The 23,793-nt window shown below is 52.2% G+C and overlaps 9 protein-coding genes across 9 annotated transcripts; 4 read left to right on the forward strand and 5 right to left on the reverse strand.

Moving 5' to 3' along the window:
• Nucleotides 1–677: 677 nt before the first annotated feature.
• A1O1_00868 (uncharacterized protein) lies at nucleotides 678–2,261 on the forward strand (the record flags this gene model as incomplete). The annotated part of the gene is made up of 2 exons (XM_007721783.1): nucleotides 678–1,588; nucleotides 1,841–2,261. The coding sequence occupies 2 exons, from the start codon at nucleotides 678–680 to the stop codon at nucleotides 2,259–2,261; spliced, it is 1,332 nt and encodes a 443-aa protein (XP_007719973.1).
• Nucleotides 2,262–2,817: 556 nt separating this feature from the next.
• Nucleotides 2,818–4,809, reverse strand: A1O1_00869 (uncharacterized protein; the record flags this gene model as incomplete). The annotated part of the gene is made up of 12 exons (XM_007721784.1): nucleotides 2,818–3,019; nucleotides 3,077–3,147; nucleotides 3,211–3,252; nucleotides 3,298–3,393; nucleotides 3,445–3,507; nucleotides 3,559–3,939; nucleotides 3,998–4,227; nucleotides 4,285–4,344; nucleotides 4,396–4,459; nucleotides 4,514–4,528; nucleotides 4,577–4,635; nucleotides 4,686–4,809. 12 exons carry the CDS (start codon nucleotides 4,807–4,809, stop codon nucleotides 2,818–2,820), a joined length of 1,407 nt encoding a protein of 468 aa, XP_007719974.1.
• Nucleotides 4,810–6,981: 2,172 nt separating this feature from the next.
• On the reverse strand, nucleotides 6,982–10,779 carry A1O1_00870 (coatomer protein complex, subunit alpha (xenin); the record flags this gene model as incomplete). Its single annotated transcript, XM_007721785.1, has 4 exons — nucleotides 6,982–7,236; nucleotides 7,288–10,304; nucleotides 10,352–10,632; nucleotides 10,685–10,779. 4 exons carry the CDS (start codon nucleotides 10,777–10,779, stop codon nucleotides 6,982–6,984), a joined length of 3,648 nt encoding a protein of 1,215 aa, XP_007719975.1.
• Nucleotides 10,780–11,360: 581 nt separating this feature from the next.
• Nucleotides 11,361–13,764, forward strand: A1O1_00871 (protein transporter SEC23; the record flags this gene model as incomplete). Its single annotated transcript, XM_007721786.1, has 3 exons — nucleotides 11,361–11,462; nucleotides 11,509–11,559; nucleotides 11,614–13,764. The coding sequence occupies 3 exons, from the start codon at nucleotides 11,361–11,363 to the stop codon at nucleotides 13,762–13,764; spliced, it is 2,304 nt and encodes a 767-aa protein (XP_007719976.1).
• Nucleotides 13,765–14,352: 588 nt separating this feature from the next.
• On the forward strand, nucleotides 14,353–15,079 carry A1O1_00872 (60S ribosomal protein L12; the record flags this gene model as incomplete). Its single annotated transcript, XM_007721787.1, has 4 exons — nucleotides 14,353–14,356; nucleotides 14,412–14,445; nucleotides 14,516–14,636; nucleotides 14,741–15,079. The coding sequence occupies 4 exons, from the start codon at nucleotides 14,353–14,355 to the stop codon at nucleotides 15,077–15,079; spliced, it is 498 nt and encodes a 165-aa protein (XP_007719977.1).
• Nucleotides 15,080–16,198: 1,119 nt separating this feature from the next.
• Nucleotides 16,199–17,691, reverse strand: A1O1_00873 (uncharacterized protein; the record flags this gene model as incomplete). The annotated part of the gene is made up of 3 exons (XM_007721788.1): nucleotides 16,199–16,269; nucleotides 16,333–17,441; nucleotides 17,504–17,691. The coding sequence occupies 3 exons, from the start codon at nucleotides 17,689–17,691 to the stop codon at nucleotides 16,199–16,201; spliced, it is 1,368 nt and encodes a 455-aa protein (XP_007719978.1).
• Nucleotides 17,692–18,380: 689 nt separating this feature from the next.
• Nucleotides 18,381–19,067, reverse strand: A1O1_00874 (uncharacterized protein; the record flags this gene model as incomplete). The annotated part of the gene is made up of 1 exon (XM_007721789.1): nucleotides 18,381–19,067. The coding sequence occupies one exon, from the start codon at nucleotides 19,065–19,067 to the stop codon at nucleotides 18,381–18,383; it is 687 nt and encodes a 228-aa protein (XP_007719979.1).
• Nucleotides 19,068–19,887: 820 nt separating this feature from the next.
• On the forward strand, nucleotides 19,888–20,678 carry A1O1_00875 (uncharacterized protein; the record flags this gene model as incomplete). Its single annotated transcript, XM_007721790.1, has 2 exons — nucleotides 19,888–20,275; nucleotides 20,401–20,678. 2 exons carry the CDS (start codon nucleotides 19,888–19,890, stop codon nucleotides 20,676–20,678), a joined length of 666 nt encoding a protein of 221 aa, XP_007719980.1.
• A 459-nt stretch (nucleotides 20,679–21,137) lies between these two features.
• A1O1_00876 (uncharacterized protein) lies at nucleotides 21,138–22,661 on the reverse strand (the record flags this gene model as incomplete). Its single annotated transcript, XM_007721791.1, has 1 exon — nucleotides 21,138–22,661. One exon carries the CDS (start codon nucleotides 22,659–22,661, stop codon nucleotides 21,138–21,140), a length of 1,524 nt encoding a protein of 507 aa, XP_007719981.1.
• Nucleotides 22,662–23,793: the final 1,132 nt, after the last annotated feature.

Raw genomic sequence — 23,793 nt, forward strand, 5'->3', positions numbered from 1 at the left:
CCCAAGTGACATCCCTCCCTCGTGCAGTCAGGTTGCTGCTTCTACACGTGGAATGGAATACTGGACGAACCGGTTCCGCCTGCTCGAAGGTTCATCGACGCTGCAAACTGCACGCTGCACGGCGCATCATCCGGGTTGCAATGCGAATCCAGACCTCTACACCGACTTCTGAGTCCTCATCAGTCATCGGGACCCGATCCTCAAAGCTAATCTCGAGAAACCTTCTTGCTCTTTCCGTCACCGACACCGTCAGCGACACGTTATCCTCTCAAATGCCCGACCGGGTTGTCACCTCTCCCATGGCTCCTGTCTAATAGGCTCTCCGTGTGCTGATGTCCTAGTCTCTTTCCGGTAGTAACAACACAGTTTCTCATCCTGGATCGTCTCCCATTCGTCATTCGCCACAGCCCGCCCGTTCGAACATACACTGGTTCACAGTCCGAGCGGCGAGGACCTCCAGTACATCTCTCGCTCTTTTCGACTATTCTCTGCCGGCTTTCGACCTCAAAAGCAACTCCCCCTCAGCTAGAGATGTGACAACATCCTGAATCCTGCGTCTATTGCCCTGCAATATGCACATTCACTCCCTCGACAGCTTCAAATCCTCCTTCTCTTAGCCTCCCTCTACATCTACATCTACATCTACGCTCTCGGCCGAAGTCGTCTCCTCTCGCGAAATGGACTTCTCAACCGCCACTTTCGTCTACGCGCAGCCCCCTCAACAGACATATGGCCAGGAGGAAGTGGACTATCCCAACATGACCTTTTGGAGCACACCTGCCACAGGAGCTCCTCAGCAGCAAGGCGCTCCTCAATACGCTGGCGGCTATAAACCCTCCCCGCTGCCATTTGACGCACAACCAAGGTTTGGTGACAGCGTGTCCCGCATGAGGGTGGGCATGGAAATGAGGATGGGAATGGGGAAGGGGATGGCAGTGGCAATGGAGATGGGGATGGAATATTGGCCCCAGGGAACGACGACCATCAGCCCTACCGGGTCGGGGTCTTACGATGCTGCGGTGGGTGGCAACGGCGGTAACGGCTGCGGCTACGCCTACGGCCAGATCTCACCAACACAGCTGCCCTACCACTCAGACTCGACGACGACCTCGTCTACATCGTCGCCGCCCTTCAACGGGCAAATGGGGTATATGGGGGGTCCCATGCCGGCCCAGACGATGGTGTATCATCCCCAATACACAACGGCGAGCACGGCGATGCCGGCGATGGCGACGGGGTCCTCCTATGTGATAGGAAATGGCCATCTTGGGAGGGGGATTCAACATCCATATGCCCCCCAACCAGAAATGCTGCCCGCCATGGGCCAGCTCCCTTTGCCTGCCTGGGGCACGCTGCCGAACACGGCAAGCTCCAGTGACGAGCAAGACGTGGTGGTGCCTGGCAGCAGCACAGTCGTGGGCCCCACGGACGAAGGGTCGAGTACCGTGCGCAACAAAAGGTCAAGTGTTTTGTTATGTCTCGTCTTGTATCCCCCGGGTGTCACGGTTCGCGGCGGCGTTGTGGTGGTGGTGGTGGTGGTGGTGGTGGCCGTCGTCGTCGTCTTTAATCTCTTATTCCTCCCTCCCTCGTTCGTCTTCTTTCTCCTTCGTTACAGCGGAGGGTTTCCACTATCTCTATCGTTATCAACCATACCCTCCTCTTTCCCTTACAGACGCGTGTTTCTCCTCTTGCGAGACTTTCGCATTTCCCGTGCTCTATCTAGCCTATTTGCATCAAGGGCTCTCTCTTCTTCCTTCCTTCTTTATTCCCTCTCTCTTCTTCCTTCCTTCTTTCTTTTAATTCGGCTGGCTGATCACTGATCACTAACTTTCTCATACAGACCCCGAGACCGCCCATGCTGTCTCTACCCCGAGTGCCGCGACGAACACAACAACCCGACGCACTTCTTCAGCCGCAATGCCGACCTCAAGAGACACATCAAGTCGCGCCACGAAGGCGTCTACCTCGACTGCGTCGTGCGCGAGTGTAATAGGAAAGGCACCAATGGGTTCACCCGCAAGGACCACCGCGCCGAGCATATCCGCAATGTGCATACCGCGGTGGTCGCCGGTGGGAAGTCCCCCGCGAGGGCGACTGTTCGTGCTGGTCGTGCTAGTGGCGGTGGCGGCGGCGTCGACGGTGGTGGTGGGTATCTCTATCCTCCCCGTCCGGAGGAGGAGCGGGAGGAGGAAGGGGAGCTTCGGGGAGGTTGGGGTCCTGTCGTGGACGCCCATCAAAGGCAGCGGCCAAGGATACGGTAGCGAGACCGGTGGCGGTGGCGCGGCTTGATGGGTCATGTCGACGGGGGGAGGAGGCGGCGGTTCCAATAGTTAGCATACAGCATTTCTGTACCAAGATAGATGGTTCAACAGAACTATGAGACATGATTATACCCAACTGTGAGACGTAAGTCTGTCTACTGGACTGAAAGCGATGGCGTTCCTCAACTGCAGGTTTGATGTCTTTGTCCCGTTTGAATGTGAATACTGGTAGAAAAGACTTAGGACTTGTGATACAGCATCTGTGTTTCTTTTCTTGATAGCTATCTGAGCCGTAGGAGCCGAGTCTCATTCCTGCCATGTCAAGAGCTGACTGAATCTGTGGACAGTCTTGTTTGGATAGCTCCGTCTAGGATGCTCGGCCTACTTCTCGTGTCTTTCTCTCCTCATACTAGAGCTCTGTGGTCGGGTCACACTCTCCTCCGTTGTCGACAGCGGCCCAGGATGATGGTGACTTCTTCTGCTGTGGGGTCATGCAGTGGCATTCTCGGTCGACTTTGGCAACCAAATATCGATCCTCTGGAATACCCTGTTGCACCTACCAGGCGGGAGCATTTGGAGCTGGAGCCGCAACGGTCGATGCTGCACCCTCTTCCCACTCTGCTTGCGCAGTGCCGGTGTTCTGAGTACCCGCCCATCCATTGCCAATTGGAGCTTCATCGACGGCCTTGACTGCACCGTTCTCTCCTGCTCCTGGCACAGCCTTGGGACATCTGGCACGACCATGTCCTTTCTGCTCACTGAGACCAACAAATTAGCAACGTGTGATTATGTGTAGAGGTCAGCTCTGCCCTTACCAGAGACTGCAGACAACCTGGCTATAGTCCTTCCGAGGGCGTGGTCCCGCTTCATCTTTCTTGGGGCAGTCCTGCAGAGGGCATGTTTGTCAGTAAAGTATAATACCTTAAGAGGACTTCAAGTGACAAATTACCCTAGCCATGTGGTCTTCAGCGTCACAGATGTTGCAGGTTCTCTTCGGAGCATTCGGGCAATCCTAAACCATCGTTAGAACGAAGACTTTTCTGCCAGGACGAGGATTGTCAAAACATACTTTGGCAATGTGATCCTCTTCACCGCATTTTCGGCATGTACGCTTCTCGCGGTCTGGACACTCCTATGTTATGTCAGTACTGGTATGTTTGCGCACCGCACGAGGGTAACGTACCCTAGCCAAATGATCTTCAGAACTGCAGTTACGGCAAGTCTGCTTCTCGCGATTGGGGCATTCCTGCAGGAAGATTAGCCAGGGATGAGGTACCGAGACACACCAATGACCTACTTTGGCAATGTGGTCCACGGCTTCACAGATTCTGCAAGCGCGTCCGGGCTTCTGTCGCTCCTGAGTACAGTCGCGAACACGATGACCAGCCTCTCCACAGAGATAGCAGATAACAACCACTTGTTCACGTGTAATTCTCTCCTCTGGGCAGTCCTTGGACTTGTGACCGACCTTCTCGCAATTGCGGCAGAGATCAACACCACGGTCGAGGGGTATGCCAGCATTAGCAAGGCGATCCATGTTCTCCTCAGGAGAAGCAGGCCATTTCTCGATGAGTGTAGGACGCTGAGGTTTACCGGATGTGAAGTAGCTCACAGCATACTTCTTGCCAGTCTCACCCTGAAGGTTGACATTGGTCCAGGTCTCACCAGTATCCTTCTCCTGTGGGCAAGGTTAGCTTCCCAAATATGGATGTTTGTGGCAGCAGTGTGGAGCTGACCATAGCAATGAGGTAGATGTTGAAATCGCGCTTGCGGAATTCTTTCTCGAGACGAGCATAGGTGAGATCAGGGGCAGCCTTGGAGAGGATCTGGACAGCTTCTTTGAAGTCGCCAATGTCTTTCTCGTCACTAGCCTGCTTGAGAAGTGCCCAGGCCTCGTCCTCCGACTTGTCAGCGATGCGATGGTTGTCAATCAATCTCGGATTCTTGCAGTCGATTGCGTTATGACCTATTTCGCAAGCCTGTGTCAGTCCAATGCAGACGATCGTATTGCCGCCACACGCACCTTCTTGTTGGCAGTTCTTGCACTTCTCAACAAAAGTTGGACAATCGGAGAGCATGTGACCTGCAACGATTGTCAACCGAGATATCTTGTGGTTTCATGGTTGTTGCCCACCTTCTTGTCCGCAGTTGCGACATTCACCCTTGAACTTGCGTGGAGCAGGACACTCGGCCTTGGTCTATGAAGGGTTGATTAGAGAAAGGGGACGAGCATTTGGCAGATTTGTCCGTACATGACCCTCCTCACCCTGTAGATGTCAGTATTTGCACAGGATAGGTCACAAATCAATACGTACACAATTGAAACAAGCTCCCATCTTTCGTGGCTCAGGGCATTCACGAGCGATATGTCCCTCTGAATATTGTCAGCAGCTGCGGCAAATGATTGTGGCGGTCAGGTCTTACCTTGGCCGCAATTGTGGCATCCACCGTTGAAACCACCGGAGTCTCCTTGTTCACCCTCTTGAGCAGCGAAGCCTTCAGCAAATCCGTTGTTGGTTGCGTTGTCAGTTGTAGTCTCCGGTTGCATGGCTCCCTCGTCAGTCCAGTTGTTGGAACCTAAGAACCGTCAGTCAATCTGCTTCTTTCACTTAAAGTTGACCATGAGTTCAAGGGACAGGGAGGGTGATCAGACAGGCCATTGGATGCTCCTCGACCACCCATAGCTCAGGTCTTTTCCAACAAGGTTCGGTGGCTCGCGATATCACCCTCCCCGGAGACAACATTAGAGTCATGGTGGAGGACACTTGTGGTAAGGAGACGGTATTGTGCTCTGGGGAATAAGGGAATGGTCTTACCCGAAGGTTCAGCGCCCCAGCCACTCATGGTGAATTGTCGATCTAATTTGAGAAAAAGAGTCACAAGTTAGGGTCAGGCTCACTCAGTCACTTTGTGGTGAAGATGAAGCTCTTTCGATCTGCGCTTGATTCTCAAGAAGGTGACCTGCTTGGATTGTTTCTCTTGACCCGACACAGTCTGCTGATTGAAAGCTGAAGGTCGAGGAGTTGGAGATCTCAAACAGAGTCGAAGAGTAGTACTAGGGCCCAGTTCGGCTGCAGAGGTGTTGACCAAAAGAGGCCAGGTGAGAGACAAGGAGGTGAAGGAGTTAGGCCTGGAGGAAAGTGCAGAACGCCAGAATAAAGCTACAGCCAATCTCTTGAGTAACATATTGCTCTGCGAGGGACGAGAGTCGAGATGGAGGGGAGACACAGGCCAACAGAAGAGGGACGAGGGCGTGAGAAAGCACAATGGCAGGGCTTACCTGCTCTTGAAAGTCAGTCACGTCTCTGGTAGGAAAGGAAGTCGACATACCGGTAGTTGGCTATCAGCTTGCGGAATACTGACTGTGAATGAGAATGAACAAGCCGAGGGCTCAGAGGTGCAAGGGTTGATGATCTTGCAAAGGGTGGTGGATGGTGGATGGTGGATGGGAATGAGAGGAAATCGCAGGAGAGACGCGTCACAAAGATCGAGAACAAACCTCGAGTAGTTGTTGTGTTTACCTGCTTGTTGTGAAAATTTCACTGAATCACTGTGTTTAGGATCTTGGGTCTTTCTTCTTGCGGGAGCTTTCCTCAACACACCTTCCTGGTATCTCGCAAGACTGCGGTCGAGGTAATTGATTCACCTGGGTCTCCTTCCTTCACTCATTCGAGCTCTATAACCATGATACTATCTTCGTCCTTCTCCTCGCAACGACAAGCAGCCTTCCCATCCGAACAACTCATCTCTCCAGAATTGAGATCCTCCAAATGCCAGTCGAGCTCGTCGATATGCCTTTCACCATTTCGCACCGAGACTCCAACAGTTTCGACTCATGTGATATGGCTAATGGCATGAAAGCAGATCCACCTCGATGAGGCGAGTCTACCAATACCTACACCGTTGGGCTTTCAACAGCAGTATAACCTACCTTTCGTGCCCATCGCATGGGATTCAAGCTATATGGGGAGACTTACCGCTTGCTCAATGTCGAAACGCCGACGCAGGGCATCGCATCTGGCTCGTCCGCACCGCGACGCGCTCGCCGTCTGCCCTCAGACCCTACCTGCCACCTTCTCCATCATGACAATTACAGACACAGAACAATGAAAGGGGACATTCCAAGGGATCAGGGTGCCGTGTTACAAGCTCACCTGCAAACCATGGCTAGGTATGTATGCCATATAACTGGGACGACAACCTCAACGCTTGCCCCGAGACAAGTCTCACAGTGATCGGCACAACGAGAGACCCTGGTTCATCCGAAAAGACTTTGGAGCAAGAACGACCATTGCCCAGAGTAGGGACGGTCGTCTTCATAGCTCATCGAGTGAAGGGAGTGGGCATAAAGAGCCCAAGAACCTTTTTAAATCCAAGTTGCTGAATACCTACCTATCCTGGATCCCTTGGCAATTAATTATTACACCCGCGCAGTGGAGATTAATTCCGCGCTCACGTCGAGCTCACGGTCAGGACCACTGAGCCGCAGTACAGCATAAGAAGAAGAAGGGCAAAACGCCTCTACAACATGAAGATGCATACTCGGCTCAGATCTAGAATTGAGCCAGCCATACACGGCTGAACGGCCTTTGCCATGATGTGCGTGAGCATAAAACTCCTACTGTCCAGAGCTCTAACCTGAAACTGTACTCCGACAAGGTCCACCGAGCCAATCGGGCAATATCGCTTTTTCTCATGATCGTAGACTCATCCCAGGCTGTCACAATCCTTTGACCCATAGTCTCAGTCCACTGGCTGCCGCGCCAACCTCACAGACTTGGCAAATTCTGCAAACTTGACCTTTGTATTGACTGTGGTATTTCGAGCCATCAAAGGGGCAGGAGACGCTCTGCGCCCCGGTGTAAATGGGAGTGTAAGAGGCTGCACACACATCGAAGTCGGCAAACGGATCATATTCAATGTCGATCTTGTCACTAGATCCAGACCGTTCTGCTTGTTGTTTGACCTTCTTCGCCTGCAACGGGTCAGTAAGAATTGTGGGGAGAGATATAGATAGGGTACTAACCTGTTCAACGAGTTTGGAGGCTCCGCCGTTGGCTAGAACTCGGTTTGCAAAAGATAAAGCGCTCGAGAATTGCTTCTGCGAGAAGGCCAACTTCATAGCGGCCATAAGAGCCAACTGTCGGTGGGAAACATCGAGTTTGGGCATAGTGAAGTAAGCAGAAAGTTCCAGCTGTCGCTTGAGCCCTTCCTCGGAATCACTGCCGGCAGCTGCGAGTTGACGTCTCTCCAACTCGATGCTCATTGCAAGTGTGTACTCCATCGACTTTGCAATGAGAGCCTTAGCCTCGTCCACTTGCGCTTCGGAGCTGACGACGTTGACGAGCAGCGAATGCAAAATGTTTCGGAAGGTGACCACACCACTCTCCAACTTGTTGGTCCTCATTGCCGCATAGCCTTCCTGAAGGTCAACGGTAGCCAAGGTGTCAAGGCTCTTCGGAATGCATGGAAGCAATTTTCTGCTGTCGGTTTCATCGATCGTCCGGCGGACATAGTTGACGATCGGTGGCAACCCAGTGTTCGCGGGAAGATAGGTCTTGGAAGCTTGATAGATCTCCAGGAATCTCGGCTTAAGTGGCTCGAACTGGACAGCACCAATTTGACGATTCAACAGCTGCATGGCGCTCTCAAATGATCCTGCAGCAACATGATCAGCAGCCAAAGGAGAGTTTCGGGCCCACAGGTCGGCCTCTGAACTTCCAGGACCGGCGGCTTCAGCGGGCGCATCAGGGTTGTCGACATTGACGAAGTCGGAGTCATTTCCAGTTGTATCGATGCCGAGATCGTCGCCCATGTCCCAACCTTCCACGACATCTGCATCGTCCTCCGCGGCGAGTCCATTGCCGTCGGTAGCAACGGGAATGTCCTCATTGAGGAGATCAGGACCGGCATCTTCATCTGCTGCGCCGACTTCACCAAGCAGAGCCTTCTCGAAAGACGAATGAGACGCCTCTTTGACTGGCCAGTTTGCTTTATAAGTTGGAACAATAACATTCGGTTTCGTAAGACCATCACCTGGCTCGGGCATCGAGATTTGGTCCTCGGTCAGTCCACATAGCTCAAGTATCGAAGCACATTCCTCAGTCAAGCCATGAGTTTTGGCGGTCAAATAAGCAAGTGGATATAGGTCGATCTCTTTGAACATCTGTATCCTGCTCTCAACATCGCCGAGATATAGTGCATTCTGGAACCGCGAAACAAAGTCTCCACGGTGTTCGGCAATCTTGGACATCCGTGTGAGCTTCTCTTCGTCACCCGTGCAGAGATACAGGAACGAAAGCTTGTCGAAATTGCGGAGTTTCTGGTAAACCATCTCGACAGTCTGGTGGTTGCCGTGTATCAGAGCTTCAGAACCCAGGCGGGTCCAGATCTTTGGACGGTCAAGCTCTTTGGCCATCTCTGTGGCCACCTCCAGGTTGCCGCATTCGATGGCTAACTCGAATCGAGTCTGCGGATCTTGCACAAACTGCAATGCTATCTCGGGATAACCCTTCTTCTGGAGATAAGAAATAATGCTTTGCCCGACAAGACTCGAAGTCTTGATGATCTGCAGCATCTCGTCGTAATTGCGTTTCACGAGTGCAAGCTTGAACCGGTACTCCGTAGGATCGACGCTGAGGACTTTTGGTTTGGCAGCTCTATCAAGACAGTAGACATTGCGGCCTTTGACCTTGATGAGATACACAGTTTGGTCCAGGGTTCTCACAATGCCATTATCGCCGTTGAGCAGACTGTACTTGATGTGGTTGAGCGTCGAATAGAGAAGAACTCCAGAATCGTCCCAAGTAGCGCTCTTGATCCTGATCGTTTCATGTAGCGTGCTCACCTGCTCGAGAGACTTGTTGACGATAGTCACGTTGTGCTTGCTGAGCAAAGCAGCATAGAGTCCGTCGTTGGACCACGACACGTATTTGACGCCGGTCACAGCCAGCTCTGCCAGTTGTTTCTTTTGCTGAATATCATAGAGTACAACGTTGGTGGGAGTGATGAGCAGCAGGCAGCCGGGCCCGCCGTAGGTGATGTCAGTCGTGCCAGATGGAGCTTTGAACGATTTTGTTGTCGAATTGCTCAAGTCTTTGATCTCGACCAGTTGCGTGGAGGCTGTAAACACTGCGAATCGGTTTCGCGCGACAAAAACCGCAGCATTGCCGGAGCCACGCTTGAGGTCAGTTGGATCCGTGGCACCAGTTGCATCCCGGGGCAGCGCAATGAGCTCGTAAGTACCGTTATCGGTGGGCGACGTGACCAGAATGGATCTCTCTGCGGGATTGTAAGACAAAGTCCTTGGAGGCACCCAATTGCTCCCAAATTTTCTAAGTGACAACAGCGAGGGTGATTCGACGTTCTTGCCGAAGTCGTAGGATCTGACATGCTTGTCCTTGGTAACATAGAACAATTGGTTTTGATAGACGGAAAATGCCGGCCGCTCTCGTTCGAGCTTGAACACCATAACACCATTGTCATGTCCTGCAGCGAAGAGGTTGATTTCAGGATGTGCTGCAATGACCCAGAAGCGGTCATTTTCTCGTTTGAATGACTGAACGGAGGTCCTCTTGTTCAAGTCCCATACTCGGATAGTCTTGTCCTCACCGACTGACAAGATGAGGTCCTGATGTGGATGGAACAGACATGCAGACACGTTCTGAAAATGTCCACGACAGGTGTCCACCTCCCATGCCTTGGTTTCGCTCATTCGCCATAGCTTGACAAGGCGATCGTCACCAGCAGAAACGATCAAAGGTAAAGTTGGATGGAACGCGACCCAGTTCACCCCTCGGTCATGGCCTTCCAGAACGAATTTAACAACAGCATCGGTATTTCCAAACATGTCAGCTTGTTGCTGATTCGCGCGTGCCATCTGATCTTCGAAGCTTAAGGAAGTCGGTGCTGAATGCTTCTTGCGCAGCCCAGATATATCCCAAACTCGGACGGATTGATCGAGTGAAGCGGAAACGATGAGGTCTTCTTTAGGATGGAACTGTGCGCACATGGCGTAGTGGTTGTGGCCTGTCATGGTACAGACTGCAACCCTGTTAGATAAAGCCTGACAAAAGTACAAATGAACATACTCAGCGACCGGTTCTGCCAATTCCAAATCCTGATCGTTTGGTCATCTGAAGCTGACAATATCCAGGGCAATTCATGGTGAAAGAAGACTGTTCTAACGTAGTCGAGGTGACCATTCAGCGTGAAGAGACAACGTCTTGTTTGATACGACCAGACTTTGATCTTGTAGTCGTCACCACCAGAAACGAATAGGGGTTGTGTCTTGTGGAAATCGATTCCGCGAACCGGTCCATCATGCTCTTCAAATCTGTCAATAAGTGTGCCCATTCGATAGTCCCATAGCCTGTATATCGCGGTCAGTTTATATCGCGACCGACTTTCGTGAGGTACTTTACTGGATCGTGCTGCTGTGCAAGCTGACCAGAATCCATGGTCGTTTAGGATGGAATGCTAGGCCCTTCGCCCGGCTGCTTTTGCTCTCAAACTGCATGGCACATTAGTCTTCTTGCATTGCAAATTTGAGGAACTTGTCTTGCCTTGGTGAGCATTGAAGGGGACGCCATGTTGGCGTAATCCAAGAACGCTCAGCTGCTGATTCCCAGGACTACGTGCTGTTCATCATAGACTGTCACAAAGTGTGTTTCCTAGGTCCGATCCCGAACGCGACAGGTCTTGTCTGAAGTAGTATGTTGTCGCTTTCGAAAAGGTAAGGTGGCTCTGTGCCAGGGGGGTCAATTTGGCTTGCGCGGTGTTCGTGTCAACTTCGCAGGGAAGGTACGGCGAGGCACATTGACCGATACGGCGCAGTGGCCTGCGCTCCGAGGACTTGGCTGTCGATTTCGACCTCAACTTCCCCGTGATCTTGCCAGAGTGGCCCAGCACATCTCGCGATCCAAAGTACTAGCTGCACCGCACCAGCGCTTCCTTTGACTTCTCGGAGCATTATCCTACCGCTGAGTGTGACGAGGCGTTGGTCATTTTCTAATTCCCGGAGTTGAAAACGCGAAGAGAGTACGATCACCACACCACAGCATGCGTTGTTGAAGGAGTATTAGCCAAATAATCGCGAAGATGGATCAAGCACAGTACGACGCAATCAAGGACAATTGGGCGGAGGTTGAGGACAGAGATGGCGTCAGGCTCAGTTGGAATATCATCCCATCGTCGCGCATGGTAGGTCTTGCTGGGAAATTCGCACGACTCCGCTGACGTCTGGAAGGAAGCGAACAGATTGGTGGTACCTTTGAGTGTTATGCTCACGCCTCTGAAAGTGAGTACTCGAAGTCATGGTCCATCTCCTACGCTTATGCTGACGGATATGTAGGAACTCAACAAACCTCTACTGAACTACGAGCCCGTTACATGCAAACCACCTTGCCGAGCAGTACTGAATCCATTCGCGAATGTTGATGTGCGAGCGAAGATATGGATCTGCCCTTTTTGTCTGCAACGAAATCAACTGCCCCGTCACTATGGAGATATCAGTGCAGAGAATGTTCCTCCGGAAATGCACAGTCTGAACACTACCGTGGAATACCAGCTTGCACGACCTGCGCCCGCCCCGCCTATCTTCGTCTATGTGGTTGATACTGCGATTGAGGACAATGACTTGCAAGCGCTGAAAGAAACCCTCGTCATGAGCCTATCGTTACTACCTGCAAACGCTCTTGTGGGACTGGTCACCTTTGGCACGAACGTCGCTGTCCACGAGATTGGATATACGGAATGCCAAAAGTCATATGTCTTCAGAGGAAGTAAAGACTATGCCTCAAAGCAAGTCCAGGAGATGCTTGGACTAGCCGCCCCAGGGTTGAGGCCCAACATTCCACCGCAACAAGGACGGCCCCCTCCACCCATGGGCCCTGCGGCTCGTTTCCTCCTCCCTGTCCAGCAAGCCGAGTTCCAAATCACAAGCGCGATTGAGCAATTGCAAAAGGACCCATGGCCAGTGGCCCATGATCGACGGCCACTTCGATGCACTGGTGTGGCAATGAGTATCGCAGTCAGTATTTTGGAGACCTCTTTTCAGAATGCCGGAGCACGAATCATGCTTTTCGCTGGCGGTCCTGCCACCGAAGGACCAGGTATGGTGGTCGGCCCCGAACTTCGTGAGCCTATCCGCTCGCATCACGATATCGACCGCGACAATGTCAAATACTTTAAGAAGGCGATCAAGTTCTATGAAAACCTGGCGAAGCGCACTGCCCACAATGGCCATATTATCGACCTCTATGTTGGCTGTCTTGACCAAGTTGGCCTCCTCGAGATGAAGGGACTGGCAAACTCTACTGGTGGCCACATGGTGTTAACGGATAGTTTCACTTCGTCTCAGTTCAAGCAGTCATTCGTGCGAGTCTTCGACAAAGATGAAACCGATAATCTGCTCATGGGTTTCAATGCGTCTTTGGAAGTTATCACCACCAAAGAGCTCAAGGTGACCGGCCTAATCGGCCATGCAGTCTCACAAAACAAGAAGTCGAGCTCTGTTGGCGAAACGGAATGTGGTATCGGAAACACGTCACTGTGGAAAATGTGCGGTATTGATCCTACTTCCAGCTACGGCATCTATTTCGAGGTCGCCAATCAAGGTGGACCGACGCCCGTCCAACAAGGCCCTCAGAGAGGCATGATGCAGTTCTTGACATACTACCAACACTCATCTGGACAATATCATCTCCGTGTCACAACTGTGGCACGAAACCTAAGTGGCCCGGCGGGCGACCCAGCCTTGGCTCAGTCCTTTGATCAAGAGGCAGCTGCCGTGCTTATGGCTAGGATCGCGGTCTTCAAAGCGGATGTTGACGATGGTCCAGATGTGTTGCGCTGGGTCGACCGAATGTTAATTCGACTGTGCTCGCGCTTTGCCGATTACCGCAAAGATGATCCGACCTCCTTCCGGCTTGACAAGAACTTCACTTTGTATCCTCAATTCATGTTTCACTTGCGCAGATCACAGTTTCTACAGGTGTTCAACAACTCGCCCGACGAGACTGCCTTCTATCGACATGTTCTCAATCATGAGTATGTGGGCGATTCTTTGATCATGATTCAGCCAACGCTCGACTCCTACAGCTTGGAGAATGAAGGGGGACAGCCGGTCCTGCTCGATTCTGCATCCATCCAGCCGCACACTATCCTTCTCCTCGATACCTTCTTCCAGATCCTCATCTACCATGGCGAGACAATCGCTGAATGGCGCAAGGCCGGTTATCAGGATCAGGAAGGATATGAAAATTTCCGAGCATTGCTGGAGGCGCCCAAAGAAGATGCCCGAGAACTTGTCCAGGATCGATTTCCGTTGCCTAGATTCATTATCTGCGACGCTGGCGGTTCTCAGGCCCGTTTCCTTCTCTCAAAACTGAACCCTTCAACCACCCACGCGACAGGAGGGTATGGAGGAGTTTCTCAGACTGCACAGACCATTTTCACCGATGATGTGTCGCTCCAGACCTTCATGGACCACCTCATGAAGTAAGTATCTCCTCCACGTTACCGTAGACTGTGCTGACTGTTTTAGACTTGCGGTGTCTGGTTCGAGTTAGAAGCATTAGATGCGGCCAGGTGTACGACGATTTGCTTAGGACAGACGATTTGGCAAGCCCTGACAGCACCAAGCAAAGGCATGATTGACTCGAAACGCTAGCAAACGTTGCAATCTTCGAAGCGTCTTGACCTTTCTGCATGGCGCCCCGCTGAGATCGGGTACTGAAATCCATGTAGATCCACAGAGATGCAATGAGATGAGACTCTTAGAAACTTGCGTGCGGAACTTCTCTGGGTGCCTTCGATACATGGTCGCTTTGTTGCTATCAAGGCTGAATTGTGATTGTCGTGCCAGGGGATAACTGCGTCTTTATGATCCGCCGTATCATGATCTGCCCAATTAGGTCAAGCGTTGGTTTGGCGGCGTATCGCACAATTTTGGTTGGTCTTGGCATCCCCCAAAATGTTTTTGGGTATCCTCGAAGTCGTTGCCAGATAGTCACGAACTTATTCTTCCTCCTCCAGTGTGTGCGACAGTCCTTAACATCTCAAGAAAGACCGACTACCTTCCGCACTCGCCATGCGTAAGTATCGTCTTCTTGAGCAGCTTCGGCTCGGCGGCTAATAATTGATGTTCAGCTCCCAAGATTGACCCCAATGAGGTGAAGATCATGTAAGTTGAATTCCTGCGCAGTCTATCCATCGATTCAGCAAGAATTCCAGGCTGACAATCTGCTTTGTAGCCACCTCCGTGCCACCGGTGGTGAGGTCGGGTCCTCCGCAACACTCGCTCCCAAGATCGGTCCCCTGGGTCTGTCGCCCAAGAAGGTCGGTGAAGATATCGCAAAGGCCACCGGCGACTGGGTACGTTTTCCTTCTCCGCCGACCTCGACACTGCATTTGCTTCGCAAAATGGCAATAGTCGGGACTGGCTCAAAGGACAACAATCGACTAACAAATCGGAACAGAAAGGTCTGCGCGTGACGATCAAGCTCACCATCCAAAACCGACAAGCTGCCGTCTCGGTCGTGCCATCCGCCTCGTCCCTTGTCATCCGCGCTCTCAAGGAGCCACCGCGGGACCGCAAGAAGGAGAAGAACATCAAGCACAACAAGTCGATCTCTCTTGATGAGATCATCGAGATTGCCCGGACCATGCGTGCCGCCAACAAGTCGTTGGCCCGCGAGTTGAAGGGTACCGTGTTGGAGATCCTTGGTACTGCTTTCAGCGTTGGATGCCAGGTTGATGGACGGTCGCCCAAGGAGATCAGCGACGACATCAAGGAAGGCAACATCGAGGGTGAGTGACTGATCTCATGATGAAGACTCAGGATGTTTTTCTCTGGCAAATGCTAACAGATGTGTACAGTCCCCGAAGAATAGATTCCCAGTCTTCTGCTATTGCACAGCACGGGCAACCCTCCTCGAAAAATGAAAACTTCAGTGCGATGATACCCATGATCATGTTCCTGACTGAAGAGGAATCAGAGATCTCTCGAAATAAAACCGTCAGGAATGTTCCTTTCTCGTTTCTTCTGGTCGCGCTCTGCAAACTACACTGCTGTCATTCTTTGTTAATTTCAAGTGGGAGTGTGCATCTTCATCTCTCTCATGGTGTTGTGTGGAAACAACTACTTGATCATCTCGGATCCTTGGTGAACGACCTCTCTTGTTGCCTTTCACCTTCCCTCCGAACTTCCCACTCAATTCTCTTCCAGTGGAGAATGGAGACCTTTGCCAACACTCTGGCCTTTATCCCTCCATGCGGAGCTATCCCAGGATATGGGCCTATTTTGGTGCAAAGAAGATCAAACCACAATCTTCTGACACTCTACTCACCGCGGCATCCAGCCTCTCTTTGGGGGCTAGTGGATGCAGCGGTCCATCTTTTTTGTGTCTACAACCTCTCACCATGTGAAAGTTCATTTTGCTTTTGATCATGTTACACTGCTTCCCTCGATGATCTCAGTGGGCAACCATGTCCCCTGACAAGCCAATGCAACAGAATGTTTCTATCTCGCCCCGTATCGAAGATTGTACGTACAGGGTCTCTGGGTGCCTTGGGTATGATTGATCACGGCTCATGGTCGTCATGCTCCACAGGCAATTTAAGAACTATTGTATACTTATTATCAAGAAACAACACTGCTCTGGGGTGTTCGGATCAATCATTTTTCAGTTTTATAATACAGCACCGTTAATCCATCCAGTCTTTTTTATACCACAGTTGAGCTACGTCTCTGCGTATTTTTGACGAACTATCCTGGTCGTAACCGGACAAAGGACTCAAATATGCCGCCCTACGCAATTGTCTAGGTGGATGTTCCAGGCTCGCAGGACCGTTCTAGTTTGCAAGAACCCGAAACCCACGAGCATGATAATCCATTGATCAATCGTAACCACACTGGCCGCTCGCAGGCTCAGCATTTACCAGGTCGTGGGAACCTTGGGAAAGTCCTTAGAAGCGACTCCCAGATCTGCAAAGACGGCATCGTCACCTTGGAAGAGGTGCATGTCAGCCACTCGGGATCTAAACTTCAGAAAAGGTTGGTGTGGCTTACCATTGAGATGCTTGACTCGGATTTCATCCTCACCCTCCAACTTGTCCAGCTCTTCTTCCGGCGGAGCATTGTTCTCTCGGTCATCCTTGGGTCTCTGCTCGGTCGCCTTGTCCCAATGTCCTCCGATGATCAGGACCTGGGTGTTAGGATAATCCAAATACTTGGGGTCGAGCGGCTTCCAGCGCAGATCGCGGAACTCGTCGAGGATTTCCTGCGGATACTCCGGCCCCTTGGGCAGGTTCGTGTTGCCGGGCCCGGGCTGGGTGGGATTCTTGACACTCAAGACGAAGCTGCCGCGCTCCTGCAGACCAAATTCCTTCTGCACTTCTCCCAGCTCGCCCGGGATGGTGATGATGTAGGCCAGATGCGACTCGCGGCCGGTCGAGGTGATTGCGTAGACGCCCTCTGCTAGCGGAGTGGCCGGCGGCGTATGGCTTGTTCCCTGGGTCTTGGTGACGTGGTCGGAGCCCGGCAGGAAGGAATCCTTGAGCTCGCTGAAGCTCGTCTTGGCTTTCTCGACGAAGGCCAGGAACCGGTCCCGACCGCTGCGCGGGAGGACTTTTTTCGGAAGCGCCAGGAGTCGCGAGTTGCCTTGGTCGCCGATGGGGCCATCGCCGAGTTTGGCGTCGAGCGGAAGTGGACGCAGCACGATATACGTCCGCGCGATGTCGTTGACGTCTTGAGGGTCGTCGACGTTGACTCGCGCGCGGAAGAAGAAGTAGATGATGCCCTTCTCGAGGATGCTGGACGGCACATCCTCCTCTGCTCGGCCGTCTGGGATGACGGCGGTACTAGTCCCGTTGGTCTCGCTCGGCTTAGCGCTCGCGCTCTCTTCTTTCTTCGTTTCTTCTTCTTCTTGCGCCGCCTCGTCCTCTTTCGTCTCCTCTTTTTGAGCGGTGGCTTCTTCTTCATCTTTGATCTTTTCTTCACCGGTGCCCGTCATTTTGGCATCGTCGCCGTCTTGGGCCTCTGGCTCCTTTTCTTCCTTGGCCTCAGTACTATCGCCATTGGTCTGCTGAGCACTAGTCTGTTCTGGCTTGTCTTGAGTCTTGTCAACTTGTTCTTGTTCGTCCGTTGGCTTTGCAGGTTCTGGCTGTTCATGGCCGCCACTAGTACAAATAACGGTCAGCACAACCCGTTACAACCGATTCATCAAGCGAGCGCTTCTTACTTCTGGATTGTCTCTTCTAGGGTCTTCTGTTCCGGCGCAGCGTTTTTGCGGCCGCGCTTCGCGGTGGGTGAAGACCCCGTGGCTTCATTCTTGCGCTTCTTCCCTGCGGGCGACGATTTGGGTTGTGAAGGGGACGAAGACGTCTGCGATTGAGCGGCAATTCGCGCGGAAGAGCGTCTTCCTGTCATGATGGCTGATACTGGTGTTTCAGTGCGACGGAACGATCGGATACGAGACGATGGAATCGATTTGCGCGAGATATGATGTCGACGATCGCAAACAGTACACGGTTAGGATGGGAAGTTTGGAAGTTGAGAGACGGACGAGCTGGATCTGACCACGGGTGCATTTCAGTTCTGTGGAGGTCGACGACAGTCTTCTACGTACTACTGGGGTAAGGCAGGGATGCAGCTCTTCAAGCGCGCCTCCACATTATGGCGCAAGCTGCGGCATGCAGTACTGCACTGCAGTGGGACTGGACGGTGGCACCGCGCATGATGTAAGTAAGGAGTAGGAGGGCAAATTCCGGAATCGAATGGACACATTTTGAAGTTTGTCAGAAGTGAGACAATTGAGTAAAGAACACTGAATGGTTGTTGGCTGTTCCGATGCTAGTCAGGAACTTGCATCTCGGGACCTCCAATGACGTGAGAGGGACTGCAACGGGTTTAGTGGCTGGCTGCTAGCACTGCCTGACCCCGCTCTGAGCTGCAAGTCGAAACCTCCTTAATGCTCTTTCAGGCAATTAGTCTATTTCTGCCGAAATATCCCTATTCATTCGAGCAACACAATCCATATACCGTATGTAAGGTAGGTATCCAATCTTGTTCGTAACAAGCAACGCATAACTCCCAGCCTGCAATAAATGCAATCCGTGCTAACCCATGTCCATCGCATCAAACCCTTCCCCTTGTTCAGGGGCCAGCGTCGGCACCGCCTCAGGAGTGCCCGGGTTCGAAGACAAAATCCCGCCGTCCAGGTCGTCCGTCTTGTCCGAGCTGTCCGACCAGGCTCCCAGCACCTGCACCTGCCTCTTCATCAGCCGGTGACCGATGCTGGCCTTGTTGATGATAATTCTCTTCCTCCTTCGCTTGAGGGGAGGCTGGTTGGTCTTCGCGTCCACCAGCTCCGACACTTCGATCACTGTGCGCTTGCCCAGAGGACTGTGATGGTCCGAGTCGACGTCCATTTCCTTCGACCTGCGTTTGCGTCCCCGATCGCTGTCGTCTCGACCAGGGCTTCGCGGCCCATGAGGCTCACATGACAGTCTGCGCAGTCGGCCGGCCAGTTCGTCGTCCGTGTCGGGCCACACCTTCACCTTCACCTTCAGCAACGCGTTGCCGTTGCCGCTGTCCCTCTCAAACTCGGACTCCGGTTCCTCGTACTGGTCCGGGTGAAGAACTTCGACGTCGCCATCATAGCCCATGTCGTCTGGGGACAGCTCTTCGATGGAGAGCCGATCGCTGGAGTGTCGGCTGGGCGGTCGGGGTCTTTTGGCTTTGTGCACTGCCATCACAGAGGACTCGGGGGCCAGGCTAGTCGTCTGTCCCGATCGGAGGGCCATGGGCATGCTCTGAGACGTCCTTTGGCCTCCTGAGCTTGTCTGACCGTGCTCTAGACATGAGGTCAAGCTTGCGCAGAGCAATGCTGATGACTTGGGCGAACGCGTATAAGCCGTATGAAGTTGGTAGTCCCGAGATTTCCCAAACGGTCCGACCGCCTGAATCGATGATGGTGTGGATGAATAACCAGGAAGCTATTTTCTCATCCAAGATAGATGGACTTTTCCATTGATGTCAAAAAAGAAACACCCGAGTATTCACACCGACGCTGGCAGCTCCATGGCAAAAAGATATGATGGCAAAAGGACATGGAAATTATGATGATGAAACCATCCCCAGGGAAAAAAGTGACCGGGCTCCAGCATGACTGGTTGGCTCTGGTTTGCTCCCTGCATCGCTAGTTCCTTCCAGTGCACCAGGGGTCCGCCAGCTTGGCCGCAGCAAAGGCTCCCTTAACCGTGCACCCTGTGGCACTAGTTATTTGCACCCCACCCTGAGGTGGTTTACACCTATTTTATCTAGGACTTCAAGCCTACCTAATGCCCGGAGTACGTAAGACCGCCCCTACGATGAATCCGAAACGTGATGCGCGGCTGGCAGGGCTTCTCAGAAAAGTACTACAAGAACCAGATAAGAAGCATCTCTCTTTACGAGGGAAGATCGAGGCGTTAAACCTCGACGCTGCTCACAGTCGTCCATAAGATCCCTGAATATCTCCTCGCCGGCCCTCCTGACATTCCCATACCTACGGATGACGATATTGAGACTTCGGGTCTTACTCTTTCGGGCTTACCAGAGAATACAGTCTCGGTAATTTCCAGAATGTTTAAGCAAGAGAGGCATATGAGGCGGGAAGAACTTCGATCAGCCGTTGAACCACAACGGGAATATTCCAAAAAATTGCAGGCTGCCGTGACAAAGCAAGTGGATGACCTCAACAGTGCTGAACAGCGTCTACACACATTAGCGCAGGGCACAAAGACCATCTTGAATGAAATGTGGTCGGATGTCCAAGGAAATGCTGAGAAGATCTCGCATACAGTACAGGACGCCTTGATGGCCCGAGCCCGTTCAACCCATATTGAGCAGGTGCTTAAGGTCTATACGATCAACTGGACCGACTATGAGCTTCAACGGAAGAGAGTAAATGTGCTTATACATTCGTGGCGGGTTGAGGAATTCATCAAATGTCGAAACTCTGACGATCTAGGTGTTGTTAAGATCATAACGGCAGCATTCCCCCTAACGTTCAACATCATAATGAAGGAGTAACTACGAATACCAACCGGTATGGCTCCTTCCTTTTCGCTCCTATACCTAACTAATTCTAAGCAGAGCGGCGCGCCATATGGCAACCAATCTTGGACGATACCACAATCATACGTCTAGGCAGCGACATCTCTGGCTCCGATGCCAATACAAAACGCGTCCAAGCGCAACAAGACTGCTGGGAAGCCGCAATAACGGCTACCGTGACTTTGCATAACTTCCTAGATGAAGAGGTCGTTGATGGCGTTGTATGGACAGCGTCGCGGGAAGTAGATAGGATTCTCTGCGTAGATACCTGTGCTTTCGGAACGACTGTGCTTCCGGAACGAAATGACAATGAGTAGTAGCCCGAGATGAAAGAAGATGAACACTATTAAGTAGACATGGCGGAAGGAGATCGCTCAACTCAACCATGAGGTACCGATAAATTGATAAATGTGGGAGGTTCATGATTATGATTGATCAAAGAACTCAGTATCGCTGTCCGACAAGAATGTGCCTGGCAATAGTCCAGGTATGATGTGTCTAGACTTTCGCTGGGATCGTTATAGCAAGTTCCTGTCGGCGGAATGCCAAAGGACACCATGCGACGAGAAACACCGGATACCGGACAAGAGACCTAAACAACAACAGAAGCACCCAAAAGTCCATAGACCTCGCTATGCTTCGCGCAAGCTGGTACCCAGGACCTTCTAGGTCCTGCTGTGTATTTCATGATCCTCTCATCCAGTCTCTCGGCACTCGAGCGGTCAAGATGCAACATACTCAGCAATTCCCGAGCAAGATTGCACAATCACTTCTCTTTAAAAGTCCTCCTCCTCGTCAATCAGGAACTCAACAAACGAATCGAGTTCGATCCATTTGAACATCGGGCCCCATCTCGACCGGAATTCCTTCCTCTTGTACAGACTACTAGTGTTGAGCCTGAAACTGACCAGTTCGACAGACCAGCCTTTTTCCAATGCACGCTCGACCATCCTCAAAAAGCCGCCAGAGTACTCGGCCTCGGCGGCGTCACCTGTGGCGAGGACAATGGTGCTGGGCTTCTCAGCGTCGATCAATGACTCGAGGATCTTCAGGTGCAGAATTTCGTCCACAGCCTGCTCGACCCACTTCTCCGCCGTCGTCGGAGTGTTGGTGTTGGGGAAAGTCGTGTTCGTTTCAGAGCCACTTGTTTCCCCGGCAGAACGGGATTGGTACTTCTTTTGCCGCGGCGTCAGCTCTTTGGCCTTATGCACACGCTCGAGAATGTTGGTTTCGAAGCCGATCGACTTGGCCTGTTGGACCACGGCGGATTTATCGGACCCAACGAGAACGCGTTTGGCCGCGGGCCGGCCTCGTTCGAGAATAAGTGAAAAATTGTGGAAACACAACGGGACACGCTTGAGTCGTGTCTCTCGGGGCATGCCACGAGCTAGTTTCAAGCAATCGTGGAAGCCAATGGATATGTTCGAGATGTCAACGAACACGTGTATCCCAATTTTGGATACATTCAGAGGTGTAAATGCAGGCTCCAGAAGTCCAGAGTTCTTCAAATATTTCTTTTCGTCAGGAAATTGACGCATCAGTTCCGTAATGAGTGCCTGTTTCCTGGCTCTCGGGGACAGTCCATCGCGAGGAGCAATGACTGTCGGGCGTGATGGTGAAGGAACGCCAGGAGCAGTCCAAAGAAATGGATTGGAAATAGGCCCACTCCGCTTCGTAATTCTGACAATTGACTTGGGCGGCGATGGCGATGTTGGCGGCGAATAGCTGTCACGAATGGCCGGTCTATGGCGACCGATAATATCATCGATAACACCCCTCCGGTCTGGAGACCTGCGGAGAGCTTCAAGCTCCTCGCCGGACTCGTGATCAGATGTGTCCGAGGCAGATTTCTGTTGGGGTTCAGCGACAAGCTTCTCTGCTCTTTCTTTCGCCCTTGCTCTTCTTTCGGTCCGTTTCTTGTTGCGAATGGATGCGGCGGTAACTTTGGTGGATGCAACGGTCTCTTCTAGGTCTGTGCCATCCACTTCATCCCGCCACCGAACACCCTTGTTCAGGTGATCGAGTTCAACCTCGGCCACGGGCTCGTTGTTGACTTCGTATTTGATCAATTCGGAGTCTTGCTGCTCGTCTGTTGTGGGAGGCAGGCCAAAGAAGTCCCAAAGCGTGGAGAAGTCTCCGAGGCTGTGCTCGGCTCTTTCCTCGCGGTCTGCATCTTGGTGCGCGAGAGGCGTAACGAGCTCGAGAGCTGAGGTCGGGTCGTACTTAGGGAGGCTTAGGCTTTTCAGGAGATCAATTGCGGAACCGAGATCCCATGAAAGGGAGTCTTGGTCGTCTGGCATATGAAGTTGAGAGAGAGGCGTGCTCTCGACGTGTTTGGTAGGTGGCGACTACAGAGGGTTGATTGTGTATGGGTTCGGGGACGGTAAAGGGAGTCGTCTCATAGCTTCGGTAGCTGAGTATCAATGTTCCACGTCGTTAAAGGCAGAAAGGGATGACTCTGTCCGAGGTTACACATGGAACTGTTATGGCAAGTGTGGTGAAAGCGGGAGGTTGTGTGATGATGGACTGAAAGGGTCAGTGATGAATCACAGAGCGACAATTGGGAGTCAGACGCTCAGTCACTCGGCACAACTTAGCCACATAACACACGCTAGTGAACTTAGCAAGTAGCTAGGCCCGATCGGAGTTTACTGCCGCTTTGGGCTGCCATATGCCGCTGCTTTGATACAGTATCCACTCCACGAGTTTCGACCCCAAGGGATATCAAGCGCCGGACATCTACTCAGTGGTTTGCAATGTGCAACCTGCAAGAGAGATTCAAGTATCAGAGCAGTCCGTGTCCAAAGGAAGGGCTGACAAGCTCTGTCTGCAAGGGCGCCGTTCTGCCAGAGTGAGCACCACTTATCCTGCGAAACGAAGCATGCCTCTGCCATTACTTTAAAATAGAGCATGGGCACCACAACCTCTGCCAGGCATCAGGTCTTCAAGATGCCTAGGTAAATATGGTCAGATATCTGGGTCGACAGATCCGAGGCAGAGCAAATGCGGCACACAGGAGCTGGCAAAGAGTTCCTCCACCTTTTCCATGGATGCCATCCGGCTGTTCCCCTCTCGGTATGGCTGTTGGGGAATGAATGTCTCCCCAGAAAAGGAGGGCATGGCCGAAATAACCCCGTGGGAACATGAACGTACTCGAGAACCGCAATCTCGGAACGACCTCTCGGTGGCATGTACGTCTCGATACACGAGTCTCGCGCCGGCTGCCTGCTGTTTCGACGTCTTCTCCGAGTCTCGTAAGAGGATGAGGCTCGGATCTTCTCCGCATCGGAGGAGAAGTTGCTCGAGAGTCGTCCAAAGATTGGTAAACTCTCGTCCAAAGATTGGTAAACTCTCGTCCAAAGATCGGTAAACTCTCGTCCAAAGATTGGTAAGCCTCTCGTCCAAAAATTGGTACTTGGTATGTGCTAGATG

This window comes from Capronia coronata, assembly GCF_000585585.1.
Source record: "Capronia coronata CBS 617.96 chromosome Unknown acBCG-supercont1.1, whole genome shotgun sequence".
Taxonomy (NCBI): domain Eukaryota; kingdom Fungi; phylum Ascomycota; class Eurotiomycetes; order Chaetothyriales; family Herpotrichiellaceae; genus Capronia; species Capronia coronata.